Source organism: Rhinoderma darwinii, chromosome 8, assembly GCF_050947455.1.
Source record: "Rhinoderma darwinii isolate aRhiDar2 chromosome 8, aRhiDar2.hap1, whole genome shotgun sequence".
In the NCBI taxonomy this organism is placed as follows: domain Eukaryota; kingdom Metazoa; phylum Chordata; class Amphibia; order Anura; family Rhinodermatidae; genus Rhinoderma; species Rhinoderma darwinii.
Genome location: NC_134694.1, coordinates 40,312,702 through 40,328,827, shown reverse-complemented (window position 1 = coordinate 40,328,827; position 16,126 = coordinate 40,312,702). Strand labels below are relative to the sequence as shown.

The 16,126-nt window shown below is 42.0% G+C and overlaps 1 protein-coding gene across 1 annotated transcript in view; it reads right to left on the bottom strand.

The window, feature by feature from the left end:
* Positions 1 to 13,235, bottom strand: part of NHSL2 (NHS like 2) — a 261,179-nt gene extending 247,944 nt beyond the window's left edge. The window contains exon 1 of the mRNA XM_075835616.1: positions 12,329 to 13,235. Within this exon, the coding sequence (XP_075691731.1) occupies positions 12,329 to 12,392 (64 nt within the window). The 5' untranslated portion in view covers positions 12,393 to 13,235. The remainder of the gene's footprint in view (positions 1 to 12,328) is intronic.
* Between the last annotated feature and the right edge of the window lie 2,891 nt (positions 13,236 to 16,126).

The following is a 16,126-nucleotide window of genomic DNA, read 5'->3' as shown; positions in this document are numbered from 1 at the left end:
GTGTTGTTGTTTGGCATAGCAAGCAGGGTAGCCCGCTCTATGAATTATCAAGGCGTCACAAATAGGCTTCTACCTGGCTACACACGTTGTGCCTCATGACGTACACACTATCCCTCCATGTTTCACTCACTTGCACCCCATTATCCATTTATTTCTATTGAGGCACTTCATTTATTACTGCCCCCTATATTTCACTTATAGTATTACACTTGCACACACACTATTCATTTATTATTTCTTACTACACATCCCATGCACCACACACCACTCCCCTCAAGACTAGTGGGAGTGGCTATTATTATTTAAAGCACCTGCTCGCCCTTTCATCAGCATTTCTGGCCTGGCTGTGTCCATTTGCAAGTATGGCCTTTGTCGGTGTTTTTGTATATGTCCCTGTGTTTTTATCGGTTCTGTTTGTGCATCAGGAACGTTCTGTTCCAGTTTAGGAGTTAGGGACTCGCAAGTCTGGGGATCCTTGTCGTGGATTGCGAGCTTGCGTCCTTTTGGCCAAAATGATTACCAATACCCCAGGTATTTTTCATTATTATGTATATTCGCTTCTCTTGGACACAGCCGGGTCTTTGATGCTGGGAGAGCATGGTGTGTTGTTGTTTGGCATAGCAAGCAGGGTAGCCCGCTCTATGAATTATCAAGGCGTCACAAATAGGCTTCTACCTGGCTACACACGTTGTGCCTCATGACGTACACACTATCCCTCCATGTTTCACTCACTTGCACCCCATTATCCATTTATTTCTATTGAGGCACTTCATTTATTACTGCCCCCTATATTTCACTTATAGTATTACACTTGCACACACACTATTCATTTATTATTTCTTACTACACATCCCATGCACCACACACCACTCCCCTCAAGACTAGTGGGAGTGGCTATTATTATTTAAAGCACCTGCTCGCCCTTTCATCAGCATTTCTGGCCTGGCTGTGTCCATTTGCAAGTATGGCCTTTGTCGGTGTTTTTGTATATGTCCCTGTGTTTTTATCGGTTCTGTTTGTGCATCAGGAACGTTCTGTTCCAGTTTAGGAGTTAGGGACTCGCAAGTCTGGGGATCCTTGTCGTGGATTGCGAGCTTGCGTCCTTTTGGCCAAAATGATTACCAATACCCCAGGTATTTTTCATTATTATGTATATTCGCTTCTCTTGGACACAGCCGGGTCTTTGATGCTGGGAGAGCATGGTGTGTTGTTGTTTGGCATAGCAAGCAGGGTAGCCCGCTCTATGAATTATCAAGGCGTCACAAATAGGCTTCTACCTGGCTACACACGTTGTGCCTCATGACGTACACACTATCCCTCCATGTTTCACTCACTTGCACCCCATTATCCATTTATTTCTATTGAGGCACTTCATTTATTACTGCCCCCTATATTTCACTTATAGTATTACACTTGCACACACACTATTCATTTATTATTTCTTACTACACATCCCATGCACCACACACCACTCCCCTCAAGACTAGTGGGAGTGGCTATTATTATTTAAAGCACCTGCTCGCCCTTTCATCAGCATTTCTGGCCTGGCTGTGTCCATTTGCAAGTATGGCCTTTGTCGGTGTTTTTGTATATGTCCCTGTGTTTTTATCGGTTCTGTTTGTGCATCAGGAACGTTCTGTTCCAGTTTAGGAGTTAGGGACTCGCAAGTCTGGGGATCCTTGTCGTGGATTGCGAGCTTGCGTCCTTTTGGCCAAAATGATTACCAATACCCCAGGTATTTTTCATTATTATGTATATTCGCTTCTCTTGGACACAGCCGGGTCTTTGATGCTGGGAGAGCATGGTGTGTTGTTGTTTGGCATAGCAAGCAGGGTAGCCCGCTCTATGAATTATCAAGGCGTCACAAATAGGCTTCTACCTGGCTACACACGTTGTGCCTCATGACGTACACACTATCCCTCCATGTTTCACTCACTTGCACCCCATTATCCATTTATTTCTATTGAGGCACTTCATTTATTACTGCCCCCTATATTTCACTTATAGTATTACACTTGCACACACACTATTCATTTATTATTTCTTACTACACATCCCATGCACCACACACCACTCCCCTCAAGACTAGTGGGAGTGGCTATTATTATTTAAAGCACCTGCTCGCCCTTTCATCAGCATTTCTGGCCTGGCTGTGTCCATTTGCAAGTATGGCCTTTGTCGGTGTTTTTGTATATGTCCCTGTGTTTTTATCGGTTCTGTTTGTGCATCAGGAACGTTCTGTTCCAGTTTAGGAGTTAGGGACTCGCAAGTCTGGGGATCCTTGTCGTGGATTGCGAGCTTGCGTCCTTTTGGCCAAAATGATTACCAATACCCCAGGTATTTTTCATTATTATGTATATTCGCTTCTCTTGGACACAGCCGGGTCTTTGATGCTGGGAGAGCATGGTGTGTTGTTGTTTGGCATAGCAAGCAGGGTAGCCCGCTCTATGAATTATCAAGGCGTCACAAATAGGCTTCTACCTGGCTACACACGTTGTGCCTCATGACGTACACACTATCCCTCCATGTTTCACTCACTTGCACCCCATTATCCATTTATTTCTATTGAGGCACTTCATTTATTACTGCCCCCTATATTTCACTTATAGTATTACACTTGCACACACACTATTCATTTATTATTTCTTACTACACATCCCATGCACCACACACCACTCCCCTCAAGACTAGTGGGAGTGGCTATTATTATTTAAAGCACCTGCTCGCCCTTTCATCAGCATTTCTGGCCTGGCTGTGTCCATTTGCAAGTATGGCCTTTGTCGGTGTTTTTGTATATGTCCCTGTGTTTTTATCGGTTCTGTTTGTGCATCAGGAACGTTCTGTTCCAGTTTAGGAGTTAGGGACTCGCAAGTCTGGGGATCCTTGTCGTGGATTGCGAGCTTGCGTCCTTTTGGCCAAAATGATTACCAATACCCCAGGTATTTTTCATTATTATGTATATTCGCTTCTCTTGGACACAGCCGGGTCTTTGATGCTGGGAGAGCATGGTGTGTTGTTGTTTGGCATAGCAAGCAGGGTAGCCCGCTCTATGAATTATCAAGGCGTCACAAATAGGCTTCTACCTGGCTACACACGTTGTGCCTCATGACGTACACACTATCCCTCCATGTTTCACTCACTTGCACCCCATTATCCATTTATTTCTATTGAGGCACTTCATTTATTACTGCCCCCTATATTTCACTTATAGTATTACACTTGCACACACACTATTCATTTATTATTTCTTACTACACATCCCATGCACCACACACCACTCCCCTCAAGACTAGTGGGAGTGGCTATTATTATTTAAAGCACCTGCTCGCCCTTTCATCAGCATTTCTGGCCTGGCTGTGTCCATTTGCAAGTATGGCCTTTGTCGGTGTTTTTGTATATGTCCCTGTGTTTTTATCGGTTCTGTTTGTGCATCAGGAACGTTCTGTTCCAGTTTAGGAGTTAGGGACTCGCAAGTCTGGGGATCCTTGTCGTGGATTGCGAGCTTGCGTCCTTTTGGCCAAAATGATTACCAATACCCCAGGTATTTTTCATTATTATGTATATTCGCTTCTCTTGGACACAGCCGGGTCTTTGATGCTGGGAGAGCATGGTGTGTTGTTGTTTGGCATAGCAAGCAGGGTAGCCCGCTCTATGAATTATCAAGGCGTCACAAATAGGCTTCTACCTGGCTACACACGTTGTGCCTCATGACGTACACACTATCCCTCCATGTTTCACTCACTTGCACCCCATTATCCATTTATTTCTATTGAGGCACTTCATTTATTACTGCCCCCTATATTTCACTTATAGTATTACACTTGCACACACACTATTCATTTATTATTTCTTACTACACATCCCATGCACCACACACCACTCCCCTCAAGACTAGTGGGAGTGGCTATTATTATTTAAAGCACCTGCTCGCCCTTTCATCAGCATTTCTGGCCTGGCTGTGTCCATTTGCAAGTATGGCCTTTGTCGGTGTTCATGTATAAACTTTTAAAAGCATATGTTAATGTTAAATCAATTAGTGTTTGTCACTATCATAATGCAATAGAATTAATTGAAAAAGGTTTTGGTTATCGTCTCGAACAAACTTGTATTGGTTAAACAGCCTAGAAATGTCAGCCCCTTGGGAGTCATTTATAAATATGTATAAAGACTTGGGTTCCCAAGGAGGCCCTGATGATTAATTAAACCAACTGGAAAAGTGAAAAATCAGAAGCATATCATAAGTCCCAATAACTTTAGAGAATAATATTCTCTTGGCATGGAGTTTTAGGGTGCAAGGCGGTATCGAATTGTAGCCACTCATAATCCAAATCATTGACAAATTCTGGAAAAAAACGCAGAACACAAATTTGAAATAATAAAGCAATATCAGTCTTTTATTTCATGATAACAAAGCAACGTTTTGACCCAAGGATGGGTCTTTCTCAAGCTTGAGAAAGACCCATGCTTGGGTCGAAACATCGCTATGTTATGGTGAAATAAAAGACTGATATTGCTTTATTATTTCAAATTTGTGTTCTGCGTTTTTTCCAGAATTTGGAATTAAACTAACTGTGCACTTCTGAAGTGGTGCCTGAGGTATATATAAGATAATTAAACAAATGTTTAAGCAAATCAAGAATATATATGTTAATTAAAAGAAATTTCAGTACTAAAGCATATGATGTATTAGCTTGTTAAATATTATTTCGAGCCCCTGATGTCATTGTCCATATATGAACACTAATGTCAGGGGCTTTAAACTACGGAGCCCCTGGCTAGAGCATCGCAAGCGATGTCCATTTATGGACAGTGATGTCAGGGGCTTTGAGATGCCGGAAAACCCGGCCAGAGCATCGGCAAAAGTGGCATAACTTTTCATTATACATTGAATTAGCATTATTTGCTGCTACTGGTATACCCTTTGAAGCAGATCTCCCCAGTCTTTTATGATACCCTATCTTATGAGAGGATATAATAAGGGCCTGTTTACACCGGCCAATTATCGGGCAAAGGAGCATTCACAAAATGCTCGTTCCTGATAATTTTCCCGTGTAAATAGGGAAAAGATTAGCCAATGAATGAGCAAACGCTCGTTCATTGGCGGATTGTATTGTTTACGCAGCCTAAAATATTATCATTGTCAGCAACACATCTCTCTATATAAACAAGGAGCGGCGCTACCGACATGATAGAAATGTATGGGGACGAGCGATCGGAGTAACAAGCGCTTGTCCCCATACATCACTGATAGTAGCTCCTTGTGAAAGGAGCAAATGAGCGCGCGATCAAAGAGCTGACTCATTGATCGGCGCTCGTTTACACGGTCCTCGTGATGCCGTTTAATAGGTCCTTAAAGCAGAAGATTCTTAGCTCAGTGATGTAGTTTTCTATAATTTGATTCAGTATTTCCATATAAAAAGCTGTTTAAGAGAACCTGTCACATCCTCTAACATATAAAACTAGTTAAATAGCTAACCAGCCACTGCAACGCTGAGTGCAGTGCTGGTTTTCTCTTCCTGCGTCTTACTTATGGTTTTGTAGCCCATTCCAGCCTTGTGCAGGTCTATGATCTGGTCCCTGACATCCTTAGAAAGCTCTTTGGTCTTGCCCATGTTGTAGAGGTTAGAGTCAGACTGATTAATTGAGTCTGTGGACAGGAGTCTTTTATACAGGTGACCATTTAATTCAGAGTGTGTTTATTTAATGGGGAGAGGGGAATAAGCTTCTGGCAGACATGGGTTATCTCCCATTAGAAGAAAGAATCGACATGTCAAGAGGCCTTTATACACATTAGTTCATCGTCTGATCCTGATTTATGGATAAAAGTCTGACCCATCACTAAACATGTACATACAGTAAAGCCACTTTGAGACGACCACCTAAAAATCCATAAAAAATGGTCTTCTAGGTGGGTCGTCCACTAAAAAAAGATGGCCAATATACATAAGATATAAGAGAACTGAAAATCTGGTGTAGATAAAGGGGTGGTCTTCTAGAGAGGTTCCACTATTTCTTCACAAAATCACCAGAACTAAAACTACAAAAACCGTCTGCGAATTAGATGCCAAATGGTTTGATTAGATACAGGAGAAGATTAGATATGTAATTGCTCATCTTCTCACCTGTCAGAGAGCACACATGCCTTCTAGTTGGTAAGGGGAGGTGACACCAGGACGAGAAGTTCAAGTATGACCATCCCGGGATCGCTGAGACTGTACAGCGGAGAGATGACAGTAACAGGCGGTGCTCTTTCTTCCTACTGTCATCTGCAGCTCCCCCTCCCTTACACAGACACAGAACCAAGGAGTTAAACTATTCTGGGCTTTCATATGATATCAAGATGTAAACTCATATTGTAGTGACAGCAATCATTTAAAATCATGACTGGAAGACTCTTTCATGGCAACATATATATATATATATATATATATACACACTGTATATATAGACAGACAGGCAGACAGACAGACAGACAGACAGACAGACAGACAGACAGGCAGGCAGGCAGGCAGACAGACAGATAGACATAGACAGACAGACAGACAGACAGATAGATAGATAGATAGATAGATAGATAGATAGATAGATAGATAGATAGATAGATAGATAGATAGATAGATAGATAGATAGATAGATAGACTCCTCAACATTGAATTGAGATTGCAACACCAAGAAAGAAAAGTTTCGGAATTGTGAAAATCACAGGATCGATAGACATGTTAATGATATGCAAATGATAAAAAAATAAAAACAAAATATTCCAAACATCTTGATTTATTCAGTATCGAGTATGAGCACCAAGCGCAGAGATACACACACTTACACACCTTGGCATGCTATCAATGAGCTTATTAATGGTTGTCTGAGGACTGTTATGCCACGCTGAATGCACTAGGGGCACGCAAATCATCAAGATTGGCTGCTGGGAGCTCCCTTTACAATTGCTTACCAATGACGCCCCAGATGTGAGCGATGGAAGACAAGTCCGGAGACGCTACAGGCCATGGTAGCACGTTTAGGCCACGCAGGTTGCTCACCATAGCACAACATGTGGCCTGGCGTTGTCCTATTGAAAAACAGCGTCTGAGACACTTTTGCAGAAATGGCCGTACCACTGGCTCCACGACCAAATCAAAGTAACGCCGAGCTGTTAGCTTACCTGAAATGAAGACTAGAGGGGCATGGCTACCGTACATTATGCCACCCTACACCATAATCCTGGGAGTAGGAGCAGTGTGACGTTCCCTTGTGAAGGCCTCTTCATGGCATTGCCCATGTGGTCTCCAGACCAATCTTCGGCTATCATTGCACCCGAGACTAAATGTGAGACTCATTGCCCATCAAGAGTATAGACCTCCATTCCAGCCTCCTTTGCTGTCTTGCAGTGCACCATGATAGTCTTTGAGAGAGGTGGCGTGTGGTCAAAGGAACGCCTGTAGCTGGACATACGGCTCATTGCCTAATGTCGAGCAAACACCTTTTTATGGTTTGTGCCGACACTGGTTGTCGGCCTAGGCTTGGGATGTGATGTGCAATTTTACTCGCAGTACAGAATGGATTACTATGTGCCATTCTTACAATTCGTCCATGCAGAGGTTTTCTTTCTTTAACCTCTTGCTGTCATTCCCATTCATTGGGGCTAAAAAAACTTTGCTTTCAATCTGGCTTTTATGCCCTTCCCACATGCCACAGATTGGAGCTATTCTTGGTGTTGCAATTTCAATGTTGAGGAGTGTATATAAATATATTTATAACTGGCAATTTTAATTTGGTTTTACTGTGCTGGGGAGCAGTGTCCATATTTTTCACGCTCAGAGATGCAAACATTTGCAGTCTGTGACGAGTGTGGAGATCTGCCTGAGTCACCAGTGGTTGCTATGCAACAGTCCGAACATATTTGAGACTGCTGCATAACAGACCAGGGGACTAAAGCATTAAACTTTCTTTCAGACTCCCGAATAAATACAATGGGAAACTAAATAGATTATATTGATCTTATTCCGTTACAGCCTGACGGACCTCCTGATGGTTCAATCTGCTTGTTTGTACTTGTGTCAGGTGTAATAGCTTATATTAATTTTGTCAATTGTATAACAATGAGGTGGGTACCTTGTTTTATAACACTTTTAGGATAATTTTTCCATCTATCCTCATTAGGATGTTGTTTGTCTGACGTCACTTTCACATATTAGTCTAGGCTCAGAAGAGAGATCATTTTGAAGGTTAGAGAAATGGTATCTTAAAGGTCTTACTAAAGGAGCTGAGTATTGATAGAAAATATCAGAAGATAGCACGGATGGGGTCCACGAGCTGTGACTTATTTAGCAAGAATAAGAATTGTACAGCACTCTACCAAACAATGTGCTCCTACAGCCAGGGCTGATTCTAGCTTTTCTGCTGCCTGGGGCGAAAATTGAAATGGCACCCCCCCCCCCCCAGATTTTGATTGACATCCCCCTGGCTGTTCTACATCACTACCAGCCTCCTCAAACTCTTGCGGATGCGCCGTTGCCTTGTCATGGCATGCGTGGTGCAGCGATGAAGCAGGGAAGAGTACACCTTTCTGCATGGTGCCTGCCCAAGTAGTGCAAGGCAATGGCGCATCCGAGAAAGTTGTATCAGCCAGGGGGATGTCAATAAAACATGTAAAGGTAAGTTTGGAAGCAGGACTATGTGACTATTCAGGATAGCGGCACCGGCCCATGACCCTTTAATGAGTAATTAGCATGTAGCGTGCACCGTTTTAAAAGTTGATTTTATAGATTTTGAGGTATCTTGAAAAATAAACATTTATTTAGAAATATCGTTACGTCATATATTACCGCATGGTGTTGGTTCAAGGGGTTATAACTACCAGACAAGTTCCAAATAAATATGCAATGAATTGAAAACAACTCCATCTGCCCTGCAATTTTGTTATTATAAATATATCCTTTATGATTACAGCATCAGAACCAAGCTCTGACATATACGGCTCCTGAACCAAGCTTATTACACATATACAAGAAACAAGCTCAGTACATAAATACAGCCCCAGAACAAAGCTCAGTACATATATACAGCACCAGAACAAAGCTCATACACAAAGCTCGTACATATATACAGTACCATAACCAAGCTCAATACATGTATATATGTACTGAGCTTGGTACTGGGGATGTATATAACACCAGAACCAAGCTCAGTACATATATACAGCACCAGAACAAAGCTCATACATATATACAGCAACAGAACAAAGCTCAATACATACATACATCCCCAGAACCAAGCTCAGTACATAAATACAACACCAGAACAAAGCTCAGTACATATATACAGCACCAGAATCAAGCTCTCTACCTATATACAATCTCAGAATAAAGCTCAGTACATAAATACAGCACCAGAACAAATACAGCTCAATTTAGCACAACCCCTGCCGCATAGCTTTGTACAGCGTAAAACTACAGCTCCCAGCATGGCCCGAACAATGGTAAGGATATGCTTGGAGATGCGGTTTAAAAAATAATAATATCATAATCAAACCACCCATCATCTCGCTGCAGATCATACAGTGACTACATTACTGATTAGAGACGTCTCAGATTCTAGTTCTTTTTCTGTTTTCTTCTCCATCCGGTCCGGACCTCTATGATGACTTCTCCCAGCCACAACGTATTTCTGCAGTATTCCGCTCAGATGTCTTCAGCTTCTCACTTTTAAAAATTTCTACACCTATAAACGAAGATAGAATTCTCAACGTCCCTAAATATAATAACGCCATACACTGCACCTCTAATTATTATAGCGCCATACACTGTGTCCCTGATTATAATAGTACCATACACTGTGTCTCACACACATACACACACACACACACACACACACACACACACACACACACACACTGTGCCCCCTGTAGATAGTGCCCCCATAGCCCCCTGTAGATAGTGACCCCCATAGAGCCTCTGTAGATAGTGCCCTACATAGAAGCCCCTGTAGATAGTGCTCACATATGGACTCCAGAGCAGCAAGGCAATAGCGCTAACCACTGAGCCACCATGCTGCCCTACATATAGCTACCCCTATAGATAGTGTTCCACATATAGCCAACCTCTGTAGATAGTGCCTCACATATAGCTCCCCCTGTATTTAGTGTCCCACATATAGCCCACCCCTGTAAACATTGCCCTACAAATAGCCCCCCTGTAGATAGTGGCCCACAGGTAACCCACTGCTGTAAATAGTGTCCTACATATAGCCCACCCCTGTAGATAGTGCCTTACAAATAGCTCCCCCTACAGATGCAGACCTGCTCTCTTCTGAGCAGGTCTGCTGGGGCTGAACGACGCAAGGATTGTTGAAAGGCACTGATTGGCAGGGCAGAATGACTCTTCCCGTAAATCAGCGCCTTTCAACAATAGAAGCGGTGCTAATGTCGTTGAAAGGCACTAATTGGTGGGGCAAGTCATTTTGCCCTACCAATCAGCATCATTGGAAGGAGCTGAAAGGTCTGGCATGGAACGTGCCCGGCCATTCAGCGTTAATGCATGTAATTGTATCTGCATGCTATAGACGCAGGTACAATTAGTGTAAGAGGGGGTGGCGGCGGCTGGTTTCAGTGGCGCTGCCGCCCCCTCAGAGAGGCAGCAGGCCGCCGCTTGATGGACGGTGTGGCTCTGCCTTCAGCATAACTAGCGAATTGTCATATCTCAGAGTTATGAAGATGGCCATTCTGAAAAACTATGCCTGCACAATACTGGTGTTGGGAGTAGCAGTACAGGTTCAAGATGGCAAATCCATACCAATCTTATTTTTCTCTGTCTCTATGAGTTATCAGAAAATTAGTTACAGAGGATTTGCCATTTTTAGAAGATTAAGGAGAAAAGCTCAGAATTAAAAAACTTCTGTCGAGTTATTAAATATTCTATAGAGCTACTTTTTATATTTGTTTGTGAAAAAGCTATGTTACAAACAATGTGGCCATTATTACAGCTCCTACATAGCTTGTTACCCAATTTCCGCATACCTCTGAATTAAATGGGCAGGGGGGTATTGTTGGATAACTAGCAGATTTGCCATTCAGAAGACTAAAAAAAATGGATGACAACTCCTATAGGAGGTTTTCCATTGTTATGTCACTTAATATGTCATTATTCATTGCTATGTCACTTTTGCAAGACACACACAGGGTCGGATTCGCTTTCCAGAATGCCAAAAGATCCTCTGGTGGGTCCAGATTCTGACACAATAATGCGGCTCAATGGAATGGCAGAAGATAACCCCATTAGAAGTGGATTTGGAGCCAATCACTTTCTGCTAGGAACAATTGTTACAGCATTTAATCACATATAACCCACTAGAATGTATTAATGATAAGACCTGTGTGCACAATGATAACTACATAGTTTATGATGCAGTTAAAATTAACATGCATATGTTCTGTATATATTGATTGATTAAAAATCTAGTGGGCCCAAGGTAAGTTGAGAATGGTTGAAGAGAATTGTGAAACACTAGAAGAGACCAACATTTACGCCACATTTACAAAGTGCTGTTTTGGTGCAGTTTTGATCCCTTTTTTTTTTAGAGGTAAAATCAGAAGTATAAAGGAAAGAACAAAACTGCATTGTGAAAAGGCTCTCTGGTTGTTTTACTAAATACATGAAACTAATCTTTTAATACAGATGTGAATTACAAAATGAAATATAAATTGTATGAAGTCAAACAATAACTCATGAACTATATTTTGTAATTGACTTTGTAATAAGTGCGATTCTTTTAACCTCTGCCTTGTGTTTCTGTTTCCTGCTGTTTCTCCTAAGTTTACTTATACTTCAGTGGGAACTGTTCGTACATGTGCTTCTGGTGGCTGGAATCCTTCCGACCACAGTGCTGACTAATTTACTAAACGCCAAGTGAAAATCGGAGTTTGTAGCAAAGAATCCGATTATTTATATATATATATATATATATATATATATATATATATAAAATATATTGTATAAAGGCATGGATGAGTTGTGGTAGCGGTGGACGTAGAGCTTCCGGAGGCGGAACGCTAAGCATGTCATGCAGGAGTCTCCAGAAATGGTACATAGGCTGCCTGATCACGCTATAATATATATAGGTACAGGATAGAGGGTAGTCTATACAGGATCCTGTGTTTACAATGGCAGCAGCATTTTACAGTATCAGATTTTCACACATATGAAAGTATTTACAATCTCTGCCCACACAGGCGTCTGCATTATTCCACCTCCTGTCAGTAATTTCTCGGCAGTGTAACTAATTGGCATCCAGATTTGGGTGTAGGGTGGGGATAGAGCAAGATGGAGACTTGTACCTGTTGCCGGCTGCATTCTGTGATGCTTCTTGGTCCTCTGTTTGTGCGGTGAGTTCCCCATCATTCTGCAGCAGGAGCTTGTCCTCTCTTTTCCTTTACTCGTTTCTTCGCTCCCCCCTCCAGGTATTTACATCACCTCTGTCGGTCTGCAGACTTCACCATCTCTCCCTCTCAGTTCTTTCCTACCCTCCAATCTCTTTTCTTTCCTTCTCTTATTTCTTAACCCCCCAATGTTATCGCTCCCTCTCTCTTTCACCCATTATGTCTCCCCTCCTGTTTTTTCTCACCCTTTCTAGCTATCTTTTATTTTATCTTCATCTAGTTCCCTGCTTTGTATTTCACCCATCAATATCTCTGGCTTGCCTGTCACGTTCACCTTGCTTGCGGCCCACCTGCCCTTTTACACCTCGCTGTTACTCAACCCTTACTCTAAGACCTCCGCCTCCTTGTGTGGTCCCTCTTCCTTGCCCCCTCACCCTGCTCTGGCCTTGCTATGCCGAGAACAGGCAGCCAGCAATAGTCCATTCACACTCCCCTCCCTGTGTATCTGGTACCCTCTTACCTCACTGCCTTATTCTGTGCACATACGTCTGTCTGCTGACACCCCTCCTCATATCACCACTGCATTCAGCTCCCTCCCTCCCTGGCTCAGTCTCTCTGCTTTTCACTACTCCTTGCCTCGATGAAGATACAACCCACGCCAGGCAGCAGTGTGCATGCCTCCTTTATGCCCTTTCTTTCACATCATGTTCTTCTTTTGTTTGCCATTCATGTTCAGCCTGCCTCATCGCGCCTCTCCCTTATGATTTCTTGTCTTCTTTCCCCTTTCCTCTACCTAGAGGTGGATGGTTCTGCCGCAGGGATGTGCCTTCGTGATGCTGATGTGAGCACAGTTGGGAGATGCAGTCTGGTTCCTGCCTCTGTGTTTGTCTCCCTTGTATATTTTTTCTTGTTCTGTCTCTCCTCCTCTTACAGTATGAAGCTTCATGTACTAAGTATGGAAAGGTAATCCTAGTATTATAACTAAAAGACTCTTCCCAGGTAACATCAGAAGGCCAAATCTTTTTTGGGGGGTTTATAGAGGTAAAGTTTCAACTTCATATGGCAAAACATTACGTATTTTTTGTATTAGGGTAAAGCTTCAGCTTTGGAGCACTTTAATATAACATATTAAAGAGTTACATAAATAACAGTTCCCTGATACAATAAGAAACCATTTAGCTTTATGAATGTTCTAGCAATAATCTGCAGAGGATTTTAAATAATCTGCAATTTCCCTGACCACAGTTCCCATAACAGCAGCCTTTATTCTGCAGACAGGTCCTAGATTGACCTTGCAAATCCTTCAGATCTGTCGATTATTATTGGGATGTTCTCATAAATAAGGGGAGAATTCCAAAAATAACTTGATATCAGGTAATAGCTGTGCAACCCCCTAGTATATGTGACTTCATAAGGCCCGGGAAGTCACTATTCCATGTGACTGCTTTCAAGAGGATCTGTCAGTAGTTTATTAATTCCCTATCTCCTAATTAATTTAATAGGCGCTATGATGCTGATAAATACAGTGTAATTTTTTTTTTAAAACGTTTATTATTTGCAAAGTTATGTTTTCAAAATATGCTAACTTGGCTATATTTGCCAAACAGGAGGTAACTCTTTCTTTTCACTCTGGGTGCTGTAATGTTTTCTGTATGACGCTGTCCAATCAGTATCATACAGTTCTCTTCTTCCCAGCCCAGCAACACAGCGTGATCTTATACTATACAGCTTCCATTCCCAACTGTGTTTTCGACTGGTGATACCCCTGGTTGTTTCACAGCTAGAACTGCAATCCTTGCGGCATCTTTCATATGCCACCAGAACCACTGTAGTAGGTAGTACACAGCCCCAGATATAGCTGTTTTAAGTGATCCCCTTCCCTCCAGTCTCAGTCTCTCACACTGTGTGAAGCAGCTTCATGCTGATAGGACAGTGTCAGAGGCGGTGAGGTAGCTCCACCTCAGGAGAATCGCCGGTGTTGACACCAACTTGTCTAGTATAGCCTCATTTGCATATTTAGACAATAACTTTTAAAATACTGAACGTTTTAGGACACAATTTTCACTAGCATTATCAGTGTGACAGTGCCTATTAAGAGATTGGGCATTACTAAACTAGTGACAGGTCCTCTTTAAGTCATGTCTTACATCTACTGAATCACTTGATATCTACAAGCAATGCATACCTCCCATCTTTCAAGTATTGCATAGGGATAACCGCAGCAAAAAAATTTCTGTTTAAGCCATGCCTATCATGAATTTTTTCCTTTAAGCCACTCCTTCTCATATATGGATAGTGATGCCAGGGGAGCCTGAGGCTACTCCAGGAAAAAAATCCTCGGCTAGAGTGTCGGCAACGCTCTCGCCGGGGATGCCACTCCTGGATTAGCCACTATGGACAGTGACATCAAGGGCTTTCCCAAGACAGGAGACCCTGGCTAGAGAGCTTGTGTTGCTCTGGCTGGGGACTCCATAGTTGAAAGCCAGACATCACTGTCCATATATGGACAGTGACATCAAGGGCTTCCCCGGGATCAGTGCTTAGAGTAGTGCTGTGCCCGGAGAGTACTCGATGTGTGGTGGAGCTCCCTCTGCTCCTCCGCATGGTACTAATGCAGAAGCAAGGAACCATCAGCTACCTGCTTCAGCATTAGTCCTGAGGACGCAGATACAGTTGACACCGGGACATGCTGCCTGGGACAGCGGGACAATGCCTGGAATCCAGGACTGTCCCACTGAATCCGGGACAGTTGGGAGATATGAGCAATGTTGTATAAGAATAGAACAGACCCTAAACAGATGAAGAGTGGATATGCTTCTTGAAATATAGTGCTTATTTATATCTTATATAAGAAATCATATTGTGTGTCGATGCTTCAGAACAAAGTACAGAACACAGTAGTAATTATTACTTTCTTGCAGATATGACAATTAGATAATATTTATGTAGTAAAACTAAGAATTAGTTGGTAAACTCCTCCACTATAAATAATTCCCCTATGATTGTTTGGTATACCCCAAAACATACATTGTGAGATTACAGACCCAAATATCAATTACACTGTATTAACAAATATACCTTATTTTAATAATGACAATCACTTTGAATATTACCTAGTCATTCCTAACAGCAAGCAGGAGGAGCATACAGTACTAGTATAAGGAGTGTTCTCATCTAAAAAATATATTGCTTATTTACATTTATGGAATATCCGTAATTCTTAGAGGAGTCAATGGTGAAAGCTGCGCCACATCCATTGTTTCTCTGCCTGGATGTGGCAAACATAAGACACTTCACCAGGTGGGACAGAGGAGAGGACCGTTCTGGGGATAAGGCCTTACTCACTGTGCAGCTCCAGTTACAGTGGAAAAGATGGTGTAAAAGAAAGAAAAAAAATATATAAAGTTCCCCAAAGGTCTTTTTTGACCTTTGAGGGACAGACCATAGTAATAAAAAAATAAAAGTAAAGTGCAAAAAAAATTAATAATAAATACACATAAAATACCCACCCCAAAAAAACGTTTCCCCCCCCCTGCCAATCATTGTTGTAACGCTAGCGCTGACCCAATTACCCTAATATAGACATGTAATATATTAAAATTTACGGTAGACAATGACGATCACAAATAAAAGGTCTATTTTAGGGTAAAACTATGTTATTACCAAAAAAAATAGCTGAAACGTAAAAAAGCTTATTTTTTTTACTATTATTTTCAAACTTTATGAATAAAAATTCTAAAATAGCAAAAAGGATGT